At 36.2% G+C, this 16,763-nt stretch overlaps 1 protein-coding gene across 1 annotated transcript in view; it reads right to left on the minus strand.

Moving 5' to 3' along the window:
- LOC124644860 (epidermal growth factor receptor) overlaps positions 1-5,006 on the minus strand; it is a 114,962-nt gene extending 109,956 nt beyond the window's left edge. The window contains exon 1 of the mRNA XM_047184483.1: positions 4,824-5,006. Coding sequence (XP_047040439.1) covers positions 4,824-4,890 — 67 coding nt within the window. The 5' untranslated portion in view covers positions 4,891-5,006. The remainder of the gene's footprint in view (positions 1-4,823) is intronic.
- Positions 5,007-16,763: the final 11,757 nt, after the last annotated feature.

Here is a 16,763-nt window from a genome sequence, read left to right on the forward strand (position 1 = left end):
GAGTTTGTGGTGACAGCAAGCTTACACCTCGCGGCCGGCGCGCGGCCGGCGCGCGGACGGCGAGCTTGCACCTTGCGGACGCGTAGTTAGCGCGCTGGCAGCTAGCCGTAGTCTAAATTAGAGGCGACGCCGTGCTACAGCCGTGCTGTTGCGGTGCCGCTATAATGTACCATGTCCCTAAGGGCTCACTAGAGGAGGCCTACTTTCGGATGATGATGAAGAGAGGTATACTTATTTATATCTTCTTAAGTTCAAAAGTAATAAGTAAGATGATGACGTTATGATAATGATTTATCTTCTCGCGCTTCTTAAAAATCATCAGAATTAAGTACCAGTTTGTTTGTTTGCATATTTCAACTTACAATCTTATTTCGAGCAACTTACAACCTATACGTAGGTTACACCATAGGTTTTGCGTCTTACGACCGTATACTGAAACGGTACCTTATTATAAAATTAAATATCAACCTAACTTATACAGACTCAGGTACGTTCATTTCTGCGAGAATTATCATCATCATCTGCCTAGCTCTTTATCAACTACATATATAGGAATCGGCTTTTATTCAACATTTCTGCGGCAGTAATAATGTACAGAATAACTTAGTGACGTTTGAATATTTGGAGTTTTGTATAGCCTGTCAAGTGTTAGACCACCGAATATCAATTATTACTCTTGACAGTCAAATAATTGAATGAATCCCTTCTTTTAATGACTGCCAATCATCATTTGTTTGGTACGGGTAAATAATTTAACGATCATAGTTTTGGACGATTATGGTGTTATGTACCTATGAGTAATATTGTTGTTTATTTGAAGCCGCAATCATAAGATAGAAACTTTAGCAAAAATAAATGTCAAGTCTTGAGAGTTTTCTTGGACTGAGTAGAGTAGACTATAGAATACTCTATAACGATGCACTAGAGTCAAGTAAATATCCAAATCATTTACGCTTTTCCCATTTTCAGCCACTAAAACGTATCTGTTGCAAGTATCCCGCAAGTTGCATTTACTTGAACGAACAGTTTGCCAACCGACTGTTGCCTGTTACTACGAGGTCATTACTTAGCTGTGGTTGCAAATTTCTTGAAGCTCAAATATCGCTTTATCAGTACTTACGTTAGTATAGGATTACAAAAGTACACGTTATTCCATTTGAGAAGGCACTAAATTAAAGGTAATCAATCTTGATTGGACTTTTCACACGAATAAGTACCTACATACAAGGTGTTGATTTGCATTTGTGCCATAGTTCAGGAGGAGGACATACAATACGTAAATAATCGATTGGAATTACAGTAAATGGGAAATAACTAATATGCACTGCTTTTTTTGTCATTGTAATGTCGTGGTATTTCCGAAGTAATCCAATTTTATGTATGAAATTTATGAGTGATCGTTGCGTATGCTTTGTGTTTGCGTTTGTGTGAGGGTGCAGCACGGTTTTAACGCCAGTAACATACGCGCCAAGTTTAAATAAGGCTAGATGACATTTACGGAATTCCGAAAAAAAATTAAAGAAAAAAAATTTACGTACCAATTTTTTATTGATTTGGGTTGAGAATCATTAGCATAATTACCTCCTTGAATATGGCACGGATGCAAATCAACAGCTTGTATTAAACAAATAAATGGGCACGCTCCCAGTCGACAGCGATGGGGACGAATTTTTTGATGCATTTTAGTTATAGGTAGTGGTTTTTTTGTTTGTTTGTTTTACTAGGATAGTTTTTTTATATGTAATGTATTGTAAATATGTTAATATCTATGTAAATAAATTATATTATAACTGTCTTATAAAGTTATATCAAGATTGTTCGCCTTTAGTCAAGTGCCTCCTGTGTTTCCCATCTTCATAGTATTCCTATAGCATACGTAGGGCGGTAAAGAAAAAGAGTTCCAAGAAGCCAGGCAATATTCCAATATTAACAACTTATTCCAATTTACTTGTCTCTGTCAGAGTACGCTAGATTGTATTTTTCCTCGCGGCTCTCAAGGATAGTCCGGAAATTGCATTTTACCATTACAGGTACTTTTGCAACATCAGTATTTAAAAAAAAATAACAACAAAGGCTTTAAAACCAGACTCGATAAAGTAGTTTTATTGAAATTAAATGAGAAACTGCGACACCTCTAGCTTTGAAGAATAAAGAGAAAATGAATGTGATGAAGAACAAAGAATAGTGTATATTTTATTCGAAAATATTGCAGTGACTACAGTACTTTGAGCCTTAGAGTTCAAGACAGCCTTGCTGCACAGACCATAGCCACGTAATTGATATCATAATAGACTGGGCACCGTGTAATTCATACAATGCATATATTAAATGCGCAATTAGCTGTATTCATAATCATAAAGTACACAATATAGATATATGCGTACTAACGTCATTTGGGTAGTCTATCAACTCTTCAGGTCCGGCTCCTCCTGCCGCTATCCCAATTTTATTTGGGGTCGGCGCAGCACATTTCTTCTTCCACCCTCTTCTATCTGCCGTCATCTCACAAGTTACATTCTTTCTTACCATATCTAATTTCATAATATCGATCCAACGTTTCTTCGTCCTCTTCCACTATATCCATCCACGTTCATGCCCAAAACCTTCCTTATAGCATGAGTTTCATTCCTCCGCATCACATGTCCATATCATGGCAGCATGAAGATATATATTAATTAACCATTTGAACTCATCATCTTCTCTATAACTCTATAACTAATTGCCATTTCAAATAATTTCCCTCTTTAGAACGAAGTGCTTCATTTCAATTTGATTGATCACTTCCCTTCAGTTACTCGTTTCCCAGACCAAACAGTAGTTAGGTTGAAAGTCTGGAAGTTTGTCTGCAAGTTGTACGGAAGCCACATTCCGTGGCAGCTCAATATCAATAGTTCGTAAAGAGCAAATGCCATTTAATCTTCATTGCAAAACTTTGAGGGTTTATTTTGTAAAAATTAGGTTTCAGTTTTTTTATGATATCTACTGAATAAGCATAGCTTTACTGTTATAGGTATCTCTTAAATAATTCAGATTAACTGTTTGTATAAGAATTTCAAAATATTATTTTAAAATATAAGCCTCCTCTATGAACTGAATAACACATCTAATGTAAGCTCTATCAATAGAGCCCTTTATTCTATATGTCTGTTAGTTACTCTCTGTCAAATCCGGGTATTTCCCATAGCGATGCCTCATCATCATAATCAGTATGGGTATCAGCTTTCTGGAATGTTGCTGTGATAATTGGTAAAACTAAACACATTCGTTATCAACTGGTACCTACTGCAAAATTGTTAATGTAAGCAAAAAGGAATTATTATTGTCTAACCCTACTTTTATATTCGACCCATTTATTGGATCTGCAAAATCCATTTATATCCGTTCAATGCTATTGCAAAAGAAGTTCAAAACAAGCTAGCAAAGCCAGAGGTTCAACAGGTGGCACACTTGTCCCGGAGCTGAATTAGAAGGGTGACGTCACAATACACCCCAACAACGTGCAGTCTTTATGCCTTTCCGCTATTGAAAGCGCTCCACCAAATCTTATTTAGATTTGGGTGATCAACTTTAATCTTCTTTTTATCTGCCCCATACTATGATTTTCTCCTGTATCTGATGGTTTACAAACATTCAATCTTTCTTCTGTACAACTTCCAGGTTACTATCATACTAATATCCGTACTGGGCATCCATTTCGGGATCCCTGCAGCGTTTTTTATGAAAATTACGATATTCGCAAAAGTATAATGTTGGAGAGTAGACCTATTGATACAAAAATGTGCTCGACTACAAGTCAAGCCCACTTTAAACATTATTTCAATCAAGCGGTCCTCATTTAAAAGGGCTATTTTATTTAAAAACAATTATGTGAATATGGCTGTTATATTGAATGAGGTAACGATAGCGGAGTACTGTTTTTATCGCCTGTCTTGCAAACAAAGGCATACTCGTGCGTCTTCAATATTTCTTTATGCGTTAGTCCCTATGGTCTCCATTTTCAAATAGTCTTCTTTGCTTGGTAAATAAAATTCTTTCGACTTTTTCGGAACATGTCGAAACCGGTTTCGGCGTTTTTTGAGGACTTGAGGAAGAGATCATAAAGCATTTTTGATGAATGACGAAACTGCTCCCAATGAGTTCTGCGACCTTTGTGCGACCCAAAATTAAGACTGTTGCAACAACGTCAAAGAAAACCGAAGTGCAATATAGAGCGAACGTGTTAATGACATGAAAACCTTGGACAAGCCCCCAGATTGATAAGTGTGATAAAATATCGAATGTCAGTACCACATTCTTATTTTCGTATTCGCTTTACCTTCCCTACTTCGAATTGCAGATATAGAACGTCAACTGTGATTTGCAGAAAAGTTGGATTAAACCTTTGCAGATACCATTTTACACATTCAAAAATGAGTAAAACATGCGCGTTTAATAACATGAAACTTTAAACAGTGTTATCTTTGCATCAGCCGCTAACAAGTCGTATCAACAGGCCACCAAAGTTAAAACGCGACCAACACAACAGTTTCAACTAACTTCGCATAACTCGTACAGTTTGGCGTTAAAGTTTACTTTAAGAACTTGTCAAACAATCACAAAAGATGTCTGTGTGGAATTGTTTTCACTTCTAGTAAGAGGAAAAGTATTACGGAAACATAACAGTGTTCGAATTGAACTAACTCTCATTAAGTTACCGTAAGCCGTAAGATTAGCTTGTGGTGTACCATTTAAGATTGCTACTGGTTCTACATCGGCATTTGGTTCGGTGTAACTTTTGTACAAGTTTGGAAAAACGTGTAACTTTTTCTAAGTTAAAAACTTACCTCTTTCTTGGAATTCGGCGCGGCATCCCAGGAGGGCGATGAGTGTGAGGAATGTGAGGTTCCACATGGTCACAGCACTAAGTCACAGTCACATGCACAAATACACTGATCCGAACATGCTAGCAGTCACAACTGTCAGGGCTCCGAGACGCTGTACCCACGTCCGCGCCGCTCAGAAGCGCAGCCTTATGTGAAGTGACGAGTGCCGCAGCACTGTAGCCTCACCATGTTGCTGTGGACACGCAAACACTATGCGCCGAACGCAGATGCGATACTTAATTCAGTCATAGTTATGACTTTGTTGCCGCTGGGTTTCTTCAATTGGTTATTTTATTTTATAATGTGGGTAAATATAAATTATGTTGGTTTTCCTTGATTTCTTGATTCCTTGATCTGGCTCGATTGAAAACAATAACCGCAGATTAATATTTGTTATAATTTGTTATGATCAATTAAAAATAATTTAATTTAAAACATTAATTTCAATTTCTCAATAATTTTATTAAAATTGTGTTTCAACACCGTAGAAAACAGATCGGTAAGTCAGGGTATGCATGTTTAAACTAGTTAGTAACAACAAAAGGTAGGTAGCTTGTAGGTAACAGTTTGTTATTATGCCTCAAGGCATAAAAATGGTAACCAATTATTATACCGCTTCGCAGCCATATTGTCGTGGGATTCCAATCCTACTAAATATAACTTCTATTGTATGTCCATACTAATATTATAAAGAACAATTTTATTATTTGTGATAATAAGCCCAAAACTGCTAAATCGATCTTAAAAATTCTTTATGAAACCACGAGAAATAACGAGCAATGAACATTTAAACATCTGTCGCTTCTATACATTCACAATCAATGCTCACGTAGTAGCGGTTCTCTGAGGCTATATCACTGAGTGGCGGCGTTTGCGCAGGTAAGCCTCCACGCAGCATGCCGGGACAGGGGCGCGGGGCGAGAGGCGCGGGGCGGAGGGGAGAAGGGCTGCAGCATTCAATGCACTTGCGTCTCGCCTGGGATGAGCTCAAAGGCCTCACGTGTTCTAAAGGATTTCAAAGGTCCCATTCAAAACGATGTTAGATGAGCTTGTAGTTTTATGATCGGTTATTGAATTTTTACTATGTGTATTGTATTTTTTTATAATTATATCATGACTTTAATAGTTACCTAAGCTTATAATATGCTTAAGGTATTCTTTAAATAGGGGTTGTGTGTTGTTTCAAAAAGTCACACTTTATGAAAAAAGTTATCCAATGTTTCCAAAAGATTTTTCGTATTTAATTCCGCAGATGCAATGAAATTGAAAACTACGTAGACGAGCAACGACGAGCCAATTAGACAGTAGGATAGCAAAAAAACAGACTAAACATTTCATGAAATACTTAGTTCTTCAAATGAAAAAATCTGAAGCAGATTATTTTCAAACAAATCTCTAAAATGATTCCTGTTAAAAAATCCAGATTATCAAATTAATAGTCTTTCAGAAAGAAGTGACTGACTTGTTATTTTGTTTACAGCGATATAAACATAACCACTAAACCGCAAGCGGTGACCTTATGGTTAAAACTCGAACACTTGACAAAAACATCAGCAAATAGTTCCGTCTTTCGCTTAGGTCTTTACTCGTTGTTTATTCCTACTAAGTCGATTTGGAAGTCACATAGTAGAAGTATCCTCGTCAATTCATAGTAAACTCTTTTCATGCTAGAAGTAAAACTAAGTATAATTATATCTGAGAATAATTATAGCTTGGACCCAGCGCTCGATACTGGTTGCCACATTTTTTTTTTTTATATTTTTAAGAATTTTATTTAAAAATTATAGTGCTAGGACAAATAAATAAAAACAAAAACGCTACTCTAATCCCTGCACTAGCATTAAAATTATATATTCAAATCTAAACCAAGCTTTTACCAACTACTATTTCATTCATTCATTACATACCTAACTCCAAATACAAAATGCGTAGGCGGCTACACGTGGATGTCCCAACTAGCAGCGAATGCACGAGATAATCATGAAATCGGCTTACTTACTGCTCCTGGAAACAGTAGCGGCTTTAATATCTAGAAGCCTTACTAGTTCCCGTGTATTCAATTCTCCGAAAATGAGGATAGACCGTGCACGTCACATTCGCGCGTGCAAGAGCATTTTGTACTACATTTTTTGCACCGCAAAAATGCAAATGTGAGTCGGTGATGACATTTGATTGACAGTGTAAATCCAAAAATTCATAATTTATCTGGTTCAGATATGCACATGAAAATGGAGCTTTTAGTGCAGTAGGAATAAAAGGCATTACGTTTGAAATATTTAAGCTTACCAGAGTACTAGAGTACTATTGAACTAAGCTCGTTCTGTCAGTTCTGTTAATTCTGTAACAGCCTACCAATGAGATCACTCTTATGAAATAGATAGCGGGTTTCTGCTAAAGCAATTCAAGCCGTATTGTTAAATCGCTTTAGATGCCCGATTATAGGCGAGTGAAGCGTGGGATGGTAACTAGTCAGACTTAGTGGCGCCTCACAAAATCTGACTACTGTGATTCAAATGTAAATAAATTTTTCAAAAATTTATTTACACATTTTTTTTATGATTAAAATTGTTAATATTCTGAAAAATCCTTTCAGTCTTATGTTTCCATAATGAATGAAGCTTAAACTTAAACTCAAACTCAAAATCGTTTATTCAAATTAGGCTGATAAACCAGCACTTTTCGAACGTCAAAAATAAAAGACAGCCCCCGAAACGCCCGCCTTTCACCATTTCCTATGTGTTTTTGCTGGGAAGAAGAGGCGCGACAAACTCCCCAGCAACACATGTCCGTCTGTAAGAAGATCATCCTCCGAGCCTTTTTCCCAATCATGTTGGGGTCGGCTTCCAGTCTAACCGGATTCAGCTGAGTACCAGTGCTTTACAAGAAGCGACTGCCTATCTGACCTCCTCAACCCAGTTACCCGGGCAACCCGATACCCCTCGGTTAGACTGGTGTCAGACTTACTGGCTTCTGACTACCCGTAACGACTGCCAAGGATGTTCAATGCCAGCCGGGACCTACAGTTTAACGTGCCATCCGAAACACAGTCATTGGTGTCTAAGATATACTTAGAAAGTACATACAAACTTAGAAAAGTTGCATTGGTACTTGCCTGACCTGGAATCGAACCCGCGCCCTCCTACTCGAGAGGTTGGTTCTTTGCCCACTAGGCCACCACGACTTTTTTTACCCCGACTTTTTTTTTAGCGACCCAAGCAAAGTTATCTTTCTAAAACTGTGTTTCAGACTTAAAATTCAAATGTAGAAATCAAACTTTACATTGAAGAGTATACTGAATCACTACATAGTATAAAACAAAGTCGCTTTATCTTTCCCTATATCCCTATGTATGTTAGAATCTTTAAAACTACAGAAAGGATGATGCGCTGATGCGTTTTTTAAAATAGATAGAGTGATTGAAGAGGAAGGTTTACATGTACAATGTAGTGTATTTATTATCAGCATTGCACCCGTTAGAAGCCGGGGCGGGTCGCTAGTATAGTATAGTAAGTAGTAGTTGTAGTAAGCGAGTCGCGATTTAATTCAACCCGTAAAAGCTTTTACCCGCAATTGAATACGGCAGCCTGTGACAGCGTTAATCAATTGATCGATCTATGAAAATCGAAAATTAGCCGGCTATTAAAAAAACCGCATCCAAATCGGGTCATCAGTTTAATACCTAGCTTAGGTTCAAGAGACATAATATGAACAGGCAAGCATAGTGGTCAAACTTCTAATACACCTCTTTTTGTGCTGGGGGCTAAATTCTACCAGATTTTATATAGGTATTGTAAAAATAACGCCTGAAATAAAAATTGTCATGAAAATAAACAAACGGTCTATTAATAAATAAAATATAGTATCCAGATTTCGATTCTAATTGAACTGAGGTCCTCCTGACTACAATTTTATATTAAAATATTATAATGTGAGTAAGTAATGTGTCAATTTCAGTCTGGAGATAGCTTTAAGTGCGCGACTAAACCTACTCTAATTTAAGGCACACTAAACCTGAACCCTACTAAAGCTTAGCGCAGTGAAGTATTTTTAAAACAACCATTAGATTTCCATTATTGAAACATCTTGTCGCCACTTACTCTGCCGAGTGGAGAATTCTTTTGCTTTTATAACAACTTCTCTGCTCCGCCAGAGTCAAGGTCTTAATAGATAAGTTAGATTCGATTGGAACTTTTCAAAGTCAGCAATATTTTATGTAAAGCCAACTTGCGTTTGTTCCACAGAAAAGATTCAGTTTTCTGTGAAATAACAGTCACATACAAATTGCATAGAATTCTTGTAAGATGCCCGAACTTGAATAATAAAGTACTTTTACACAAATCTCACTGCATGTTGTTACACACACAAGCTTTTCTTTTTATAAATCATCAGGCGCTATTCAATACCTGCACTACAATAATGATAATAGATTACAGTTTTCTCGGAACATATAATTAATTACTTATCATCTGTTTCAAAGAGGAAACCGTTATGATATTAACCCGCGCGTTTACAATTAAAGAAGAGAATACAATATGTATGCGTAATTATTTAATTGTATTACAAAGAAACAAATCCCTAACAAAATATTTATTTGTAAAGCTGAACCGAAACTGATTAAAAAATCATTGTAAGTTAGCTTTATTCTATGTAGCTATACAAGTGACGATAAAATTATTAAAAGGAGCATACTCTGTATACAATATACACCTACTTTTTAAAATTCAATTTCGCCACCAGCACCACCTTGCGGGCTTCTGCTAAAACTAAAACAAAACAACATTATTCAGTGTATTCTACGCGCGCGAAGCTAAATCCCTATGACTATGACAACATAGTTAACGAAAACGCCTACAGATGTCGCTACTGTGTCAAGCAAATGTCACAGTAATCTGTTGCTCAGGCGCATCGCTTAAAAATTCAGCTGTTAGTCGTTCATTGAATTGTATTCGATTTTTATTTAGTGTTACATTATCTGCCTAGTATTTTTCCAACTATTCCACTTCCGCGTTTTACATGTAGAGCGACTGCTTATCTGATCTCCTCAATTCCCTTTACTGGCCAACCCGGTTCTGGTTCCTGACTCACATAACGACTGCCAAAGATACCATAAGAACCGGGGCTTACTAACGTGCCTTCCGAAACACGCAGGAACTCTTAATGGATGGTCAAAAATGATCGCTTAGGATCAGATAAGGGTCGATAGACCCGATAGACTCTCATGGCTTTGTAACAGGTGCGCTATTTACTGTCACTTGTTTATTATTCGGTAAGACTCAATTATAAATTATCTATCGAGAAACGCTATCCCTGAGATCACCCCTGTCAAAGAAATCTCGGATGAAATTATAAAATCAGTGAATAATTATCACATTCAAGTTCTTTGCACGACCTGTCATCTCTCTTCCCAATTTTTAATTGGGGTCGGCGCAGCGTATCTTTCGTCTATTGTTTTCTGTCTGAAAAATAGAAAATATGCAAAGTCGGGACTTCAGGAGTGTTCAATAATATCCTCATAAAACTTTCCTCTTCCATTGGACCGTCAGATATTTATGTCACCTCTTGCGAGCAGCTATTAGGCATTGCAAAGAGTCCAAAGACATTTTGACATTTTTGGCTCACTAACCATTTATGCTGTCTATCGGCATTTACGAAGAAATTAACTATGTAATTTATCTGTTTAAAATTAAATGACTGTAAAAGTATTTCAATGAAAAAAGCTTTGGGGACACTTTCATTTGTTGATTGTTTTAAAAGTCATGTATTTGGATTACCCAGAGTAGTAGTTTGACTTTGTTAAAAGGTTAAAAGAAATGTACTTTATTTAGATTTTTCAGATCTTTTTGAAATTAAAATAGGTGTATGCCTACTACAGCTCAGTCAATTTTAAAAAGTCTGTGGGTGCTTACTAAATACTTTATTCATAAAATTAAAAATTGTAGGTACCATTTACCTCTTCATATATTATGTGTCAAACTTACTTTTCTGTCGTCTAGCCCAACAATGTATGCGACATGCGTGCGCTAAAAATATATCGTCTATAAAAATGGCAAGACGCTTTAATGTAATCTATTTTAGTTTATATTTATTTGAAATGATTCATCAGTGAGATGTCTTGGCCGGTTACATCGTCAACGTCATCAGGAAGATGCATGATTACTGTGCACCTGTATTCTGAAAGAGAATTTAGTCGTACATAGGAAATTTAAGTGGCAGACATTTAGTAGCTTACATTTTTGATAGTTCTTCTAACAACAGTGTTGTCTAGACCGATTTCTTGCCACGGCGGCTGTTCTGCAAGGAGCAGCCAGCTGCGCAGGATATGTTATACTCCGATTGAATAACGTAAATATGGTAAACTCTCTATTTCTTCACTAGTATAGTCCAATGGGACGGCAAAAACACAGCCTGAGAAAGATCTCACGCAGGATTAACGTACGATTTACATTCAAGCTAATACGGTTGTATTGCTAGCAACTTCGGGACGACTCTTGTTTGTAATAATGTGACAGTGTTTTATCCTGTGCGCGATAATCGTAATATCTCTAAGTAAGGCTTATGCGAAGGTCGCATCAACATCGCCTGTATCTAACGCGCAATCATCAGAAGGAAGGGGACTTCTAATAAAAAAGCTTATTCAAAGGAGCTGCACTTAAAGATTCGATGAGTCAGCTTTCATAACTTTTTTTCAACAAACAATAATTGCAAAAATAATTGACTCTTAATTTTTCTTACCTGATTTTCATGTACAAACAAACATCGATGTATGAAGTCGTCATCATGGTAGTTATCGCTATCAATGCATCCACACGCGGTTTGTAGGGCGATCGTCAATCATTGCAGCAGATGTTTGGCACTCATTGCACACCTGGGCAGGTGTTCGAGGTGACAGTTATTGCAGTACATAGGGCACTACCCTACTGTCAATCAAAGAAACTTGAAACCCGCGTCATTAATCTTATAGGTACATATATTTCTCGTCAAGAGTCCTCTCAAACCGTTGGGACTATGATATTATGTAGCCGTACACACTATACATATATACAAACTTAAACTACTTATCTTTATACAAAACTAAAAATAAAATACTATAGACAAAATAGATATAAACATAAAACATAATATAAAAGAGCATCGATCAGGCGTCGAAGTATTCCTCCGCGTCACTGTTCTCCGGAAATGTGCCCAGAAGACTGGCTGCATTGCCGTACATATAAATTACAAACATATAATCAAAGTCAAAATTTATAATTTCGTATGAACCTATAGTGGGGTCTCACCAAACATCAAAAGCTTGATGCTGCTAAACTAAGCGGGGTGGTATACGCTCCTTACAACAAAGCCTTTTTTTATTTTGCAGTTAACAAATATAAAAATTCTCACATGAAAACATTACAAAACTATCTGTGGAGTTATATTGGTTTTCCATTACTTGGACATGACGATTGCAATATTGCAATTTGTACACTGACCGTACCTATATCGAGCAAACAAATCTGATGAAACTCCTGTAAAACTCATAAAACAACATTTTTTTAAAGCTATGCATACAGTTTCAGCTGCCGATCAAAGCAACTCTGTACTCGTTTATTGACCTACTATGTTTGCTGCGGTTTCATAAAGGTACGGTCGAATAGATGTACCTGACTCCAACTGGATAAAAACTAATAAATAGTGACCTGTCAGTTTGAATCCATAGCAATTCAACGTGGCAATGCAGCCAGCCTTTTGGGTACACTGCCGGGTGACAGCGATGAGGACCAATTTTACGACGCCCTTTATTAGTTTTAAGTTTATTTTTTATGTAAATGTAGATTTAGTTTATCTTAAAATAATGTACAGTGTATTCTATAAATCCTAATAACATAAATTTATACTATAGCAATTCAATTATTTCGAAAGTCCCTTGATGCATTTATAAGATTATTGAGGACATGTTTGCCTACAGGTTGAAGTGAAACATGCTGAAATACAAAATATGTTAGAGTACATGACTGCAGATCAATGAAGGTGATTTGCTACTCCCAGTAACATAATAGATTTTTCATAGTGCATGTCTGGAAGTTGGCTTCTTTCTTATCCTGTGTCGCGTTATCAGAATAGAATAGAATAGAATAGAATAGAATAGAATAGAATAGAATAGAATAGAATAGAATAGAATAGAATAGAATAGAATAGAATAGAATAGAATAGAATAGAATAGAATAGAATAGAATAGAATAGAATAGAATAGAATAGAATAGAATATTCTTTATTGTACACCAAAGAAACATAGACAAGGACATTACAAACAAATACGTGTGAGTACAACAGGCGGTCTTATCGCTCAAGAGCAATCTCTTACAGACAACCTTTGGATGGAGTCGATTTTAAATAGATAGATTAGGGTAGTAGGCGTACAAATAATGATTAAATAGTTATATATACAAGTATAAAATAAACAATACATACACATATTTAAGGATAGTTGGATGGGAGACAAAAATATAAATATAAAGAAAGTAGAGAGAGTGTTAAAGATTCAGATAATAGTTCTTCACCATACTCTTGAATACAGCTTGTAAAAATATAAAAGGTCTGGTCCAAACACAACGTTCCATAAGAATTTATACTGATTAACATTATTTTGTGAAGCTGGAATAGGTATACCATGCTGAAAAAAAGTTGTATATCTTTAGCAGTCCTTACGGATAGTCAGAAGCTAGAAATCCTGAAAACCAGCCTTTACAAGGATAATTTTTTAGAAGGGTTCCGTTTGCCCAGATATCTACTGGGTTGAGAAAGTCAGATAAGCAGTCCCTCTGTAAAACATTGGCACCTACTCAGCTGCATCTGGTTAGCATGAAAGCCGATCTCAACATACTTGGGAAAGGCTAGGCAGATAATTATAATGTATGTCGATAATATTCTATGTAGGTATATTGATACAAACTTTTGGTATAGTGGGCGCCAAGAATACTCCGGTGTTCCATAAGAACGGCCTTTAATGAAAATATCTCGTAAAGTAATAAACAAATAACGATGCCGACACAAAATATCTTCTCGTTATTGCCAGATTCTCAACTAAGACAAAGATTACGTATATATAGGAGATGAGTCAATCAGGAAGTAGGTAGTACTAAAAGTTTTGGATATTTTTTATCTCTGGAGACTTTTTGACTGATAGATTACAATATGAAACATTTCTCAAATTGAATTAGCCACAGCTGTTCAAAGTGGAGTAGGTATACTAAGAAAGCAAGACCAAACGGCACGCCAAGGCTTTATCAAGACAATAGCAGAAAATCAGTCACAACTCAACCCGGAAAATTCGACCCAGACAACTCGAGCTCACACCGTGTTTAATTTCGATTCCTTCCTAACAACAAAAAAATATAACTTTTCGACCAGGTGTCGGTTGATCTATGCAAGGCCGACTCGGCGCTAGCGGTGCCGTTGCGAAACTCGCTTCGGATGTGGAGCGATCTAAATATACCCGAGTCTCGTGCGCTTCGGTCGCTCGCTAGTTTCCTACCTTCGGGTCTTGATCAGAATCACCTGTGATTAATGGTTCTCAAGCTCTTTAGGGACTTTACAGGTTCATGTTAATTAGGTGTTGGTGATAAAGATACTTTTGGATCTGTAGGGAGATTTGGTGGAAAGGTCATCATCATAACTAGTGAGTGGAAAGCCGAAAGAATAATGGCCGCAAGCCTACTCTTAAATAATTAAACTACTTAAAATGTATTAGCAAAGAAGATTTTGGGCATGAAAATATTGTACATGGTTGGATATAACGAACGGAAGAGAACGAACAAAGAAACGATGGATGGATGGTGTGAAAGTCGATATGGTTAGAAACAATGTTACTTGTGGGATGACGGCAGATAGAAGAATATAGAAGAAGAAAACATACGAAGACACCAAATAAAATACACTAATTTATTTTTGGTTCTCCAAAACATTGTTAAACTCTTTGCACGAAAGTTTTAGAAGAATTCCCAAATAAAATATACGAGAATCTGTTCACGAAACAGGGTAACTTTCTGTTAATTATAAAGCAAAAGCTCTGCGGAGGTTCCAAAACAACATGGAACTGCACCTACTAAGAGATGTTAATTAATAAGCACCAGTTTCCTTACATTTTACCTGAAGTCGTATTCTGCAACGAGAATTTATTTTAGGTTCTACTGATTACAATATTTGCTCGATAAAAACCTTCAGAGTTTTTAATCATAAATAGCATTGGCATAATTAAATATGGGGTCAGGTGTAAGCCATAAAAATGCTATATGAATTGAAATAAGTAGGAGTATTGAACTGCGAGTTGGTTAAGGTTATATTTTCCGAAATAGAAAATGAATTGAAAAAGTATTCCTAGAACTTTAATAATAATAAATAATAAATAAATAATCATTTATTTCAGGATAACCCATACATTACATTTGATTAAAAAATAAAATAAAAGTACACTATTAATTACCACCTTACATCACATTACATTATAGTTCGGCCATTCAGAGAATGCGTTCCTGACACGTCGCGATTGAACTGACGACGTAACTTTGCAATGGCGTTGCAGTTACGATAAAAATATTTTTGCTGGTTGTTTACCGTTTTAACAATTGAGGAGCATTAAAACAACATTATTATATCAATAATCAATGAATGTTATAATTTTGTGCCAAACTGAGTGTCAAATAACTTGGTAAACAATATTTTTCTAAATCTATACTGCGCTATTACAAGGTTATGTCAGCGGTTTATATTTTGTAGTGCTGTGCTAAAAATAACAGGCAAGTATCGTAATCTGTTCTTATACAGTTATAATATAAAATAATACGTTTTGATTTTCTTTTTAAGAATTGGAAAATAATGGACTATAAGACTTAATTATAACGTTTATGAAATATAAAAATAAAACTATGACCAAACCGCATTTTTATACTTAGATTAAAAATGGTAACCCCAAATGGCGTTATGGGCCGCCATTTTGTGACGCTAAAACAGTCGTCCGTTGTCGTTTCGTGCGCATAGACCACGTTTTTCAAGTGTTTTCGATCTGTTTTTATTTGATTACCCGGCTTTTGTTAGACCGAGATATCAGGATTGATTCTGTTATTGATAATAATATAATTATACATGTAGGCGAAGATGATGATGAAGACACCACCTCCTCAAGCAAATCGGAGTCTGATTAATATTCTGTTCGCACATTCAATTCAATGTACTTGTAACAAAGAATAAATAAAACAATTTTATTATATGAATATTACCTTTTTTTGGTTTCCACTTAAATAACTAAAATATAAAACAAATGATTCCGCCAATTTAAAACGAAAATAATCTTAAAATAATGCGGCGGTTCATTTTGAAGGAACGGTAACGAACTCAGTGTTATGTTGTGCCCATCACTAGTCGTGACTAACTGATAGGTGTCAGGAACGCATTCTCTGAACGGCCGAAGTATAATCATTGAAATTATAATAGAATATGTATTGAATCATTATAATTATATTAAGTTATTAATTGAAATTACATTTTTACACATTTTACATGACATTTTACAATACATGCAAGTTACCCAGGTAGTGCAATATGGGACAATCCCATTTGCCAGCAATAACGCTTAGGAGGCTGTTGGTGCTGCCACGAACTCTACTTAACAAGGAGGCAGCTCGTTTGCGTCTTATAGCATTAAAACCATCAGTATGCGCATCTGCGAACATGCCTGACGCACTACAGTAGCGTGGCAGCCCCAGCAGCATCCTAAACGCATTATTGTACTGGACACGAAGAGTATTCATGGCTTTCTTTGTACAGTTCGTCCACAGACTACACGTGTAAACGTTTAAGCCGTGTAGAAATATTAATAAATTAATTGTGTTAGTGTAGATAAAGTAAAGCAATGTAAAGGCGTAACAT

The sequence above is a fragment of the Helicoverpa zea genome, chromosome 31 (genome assembly GCF_022581195.2).
Source record: "Helicoverpa zea isolate HzStark_Cry1AcR chromosome 31, ilHelZeax1.1, whole genome shotgun sequence".
Classification (NCBI taxonomy): Eukaryota; Metazoa; Arthropoda; class Insecta; order Lepidoptera; family Noctuidae; genus Helicoverpa; species Helicoverpa zea.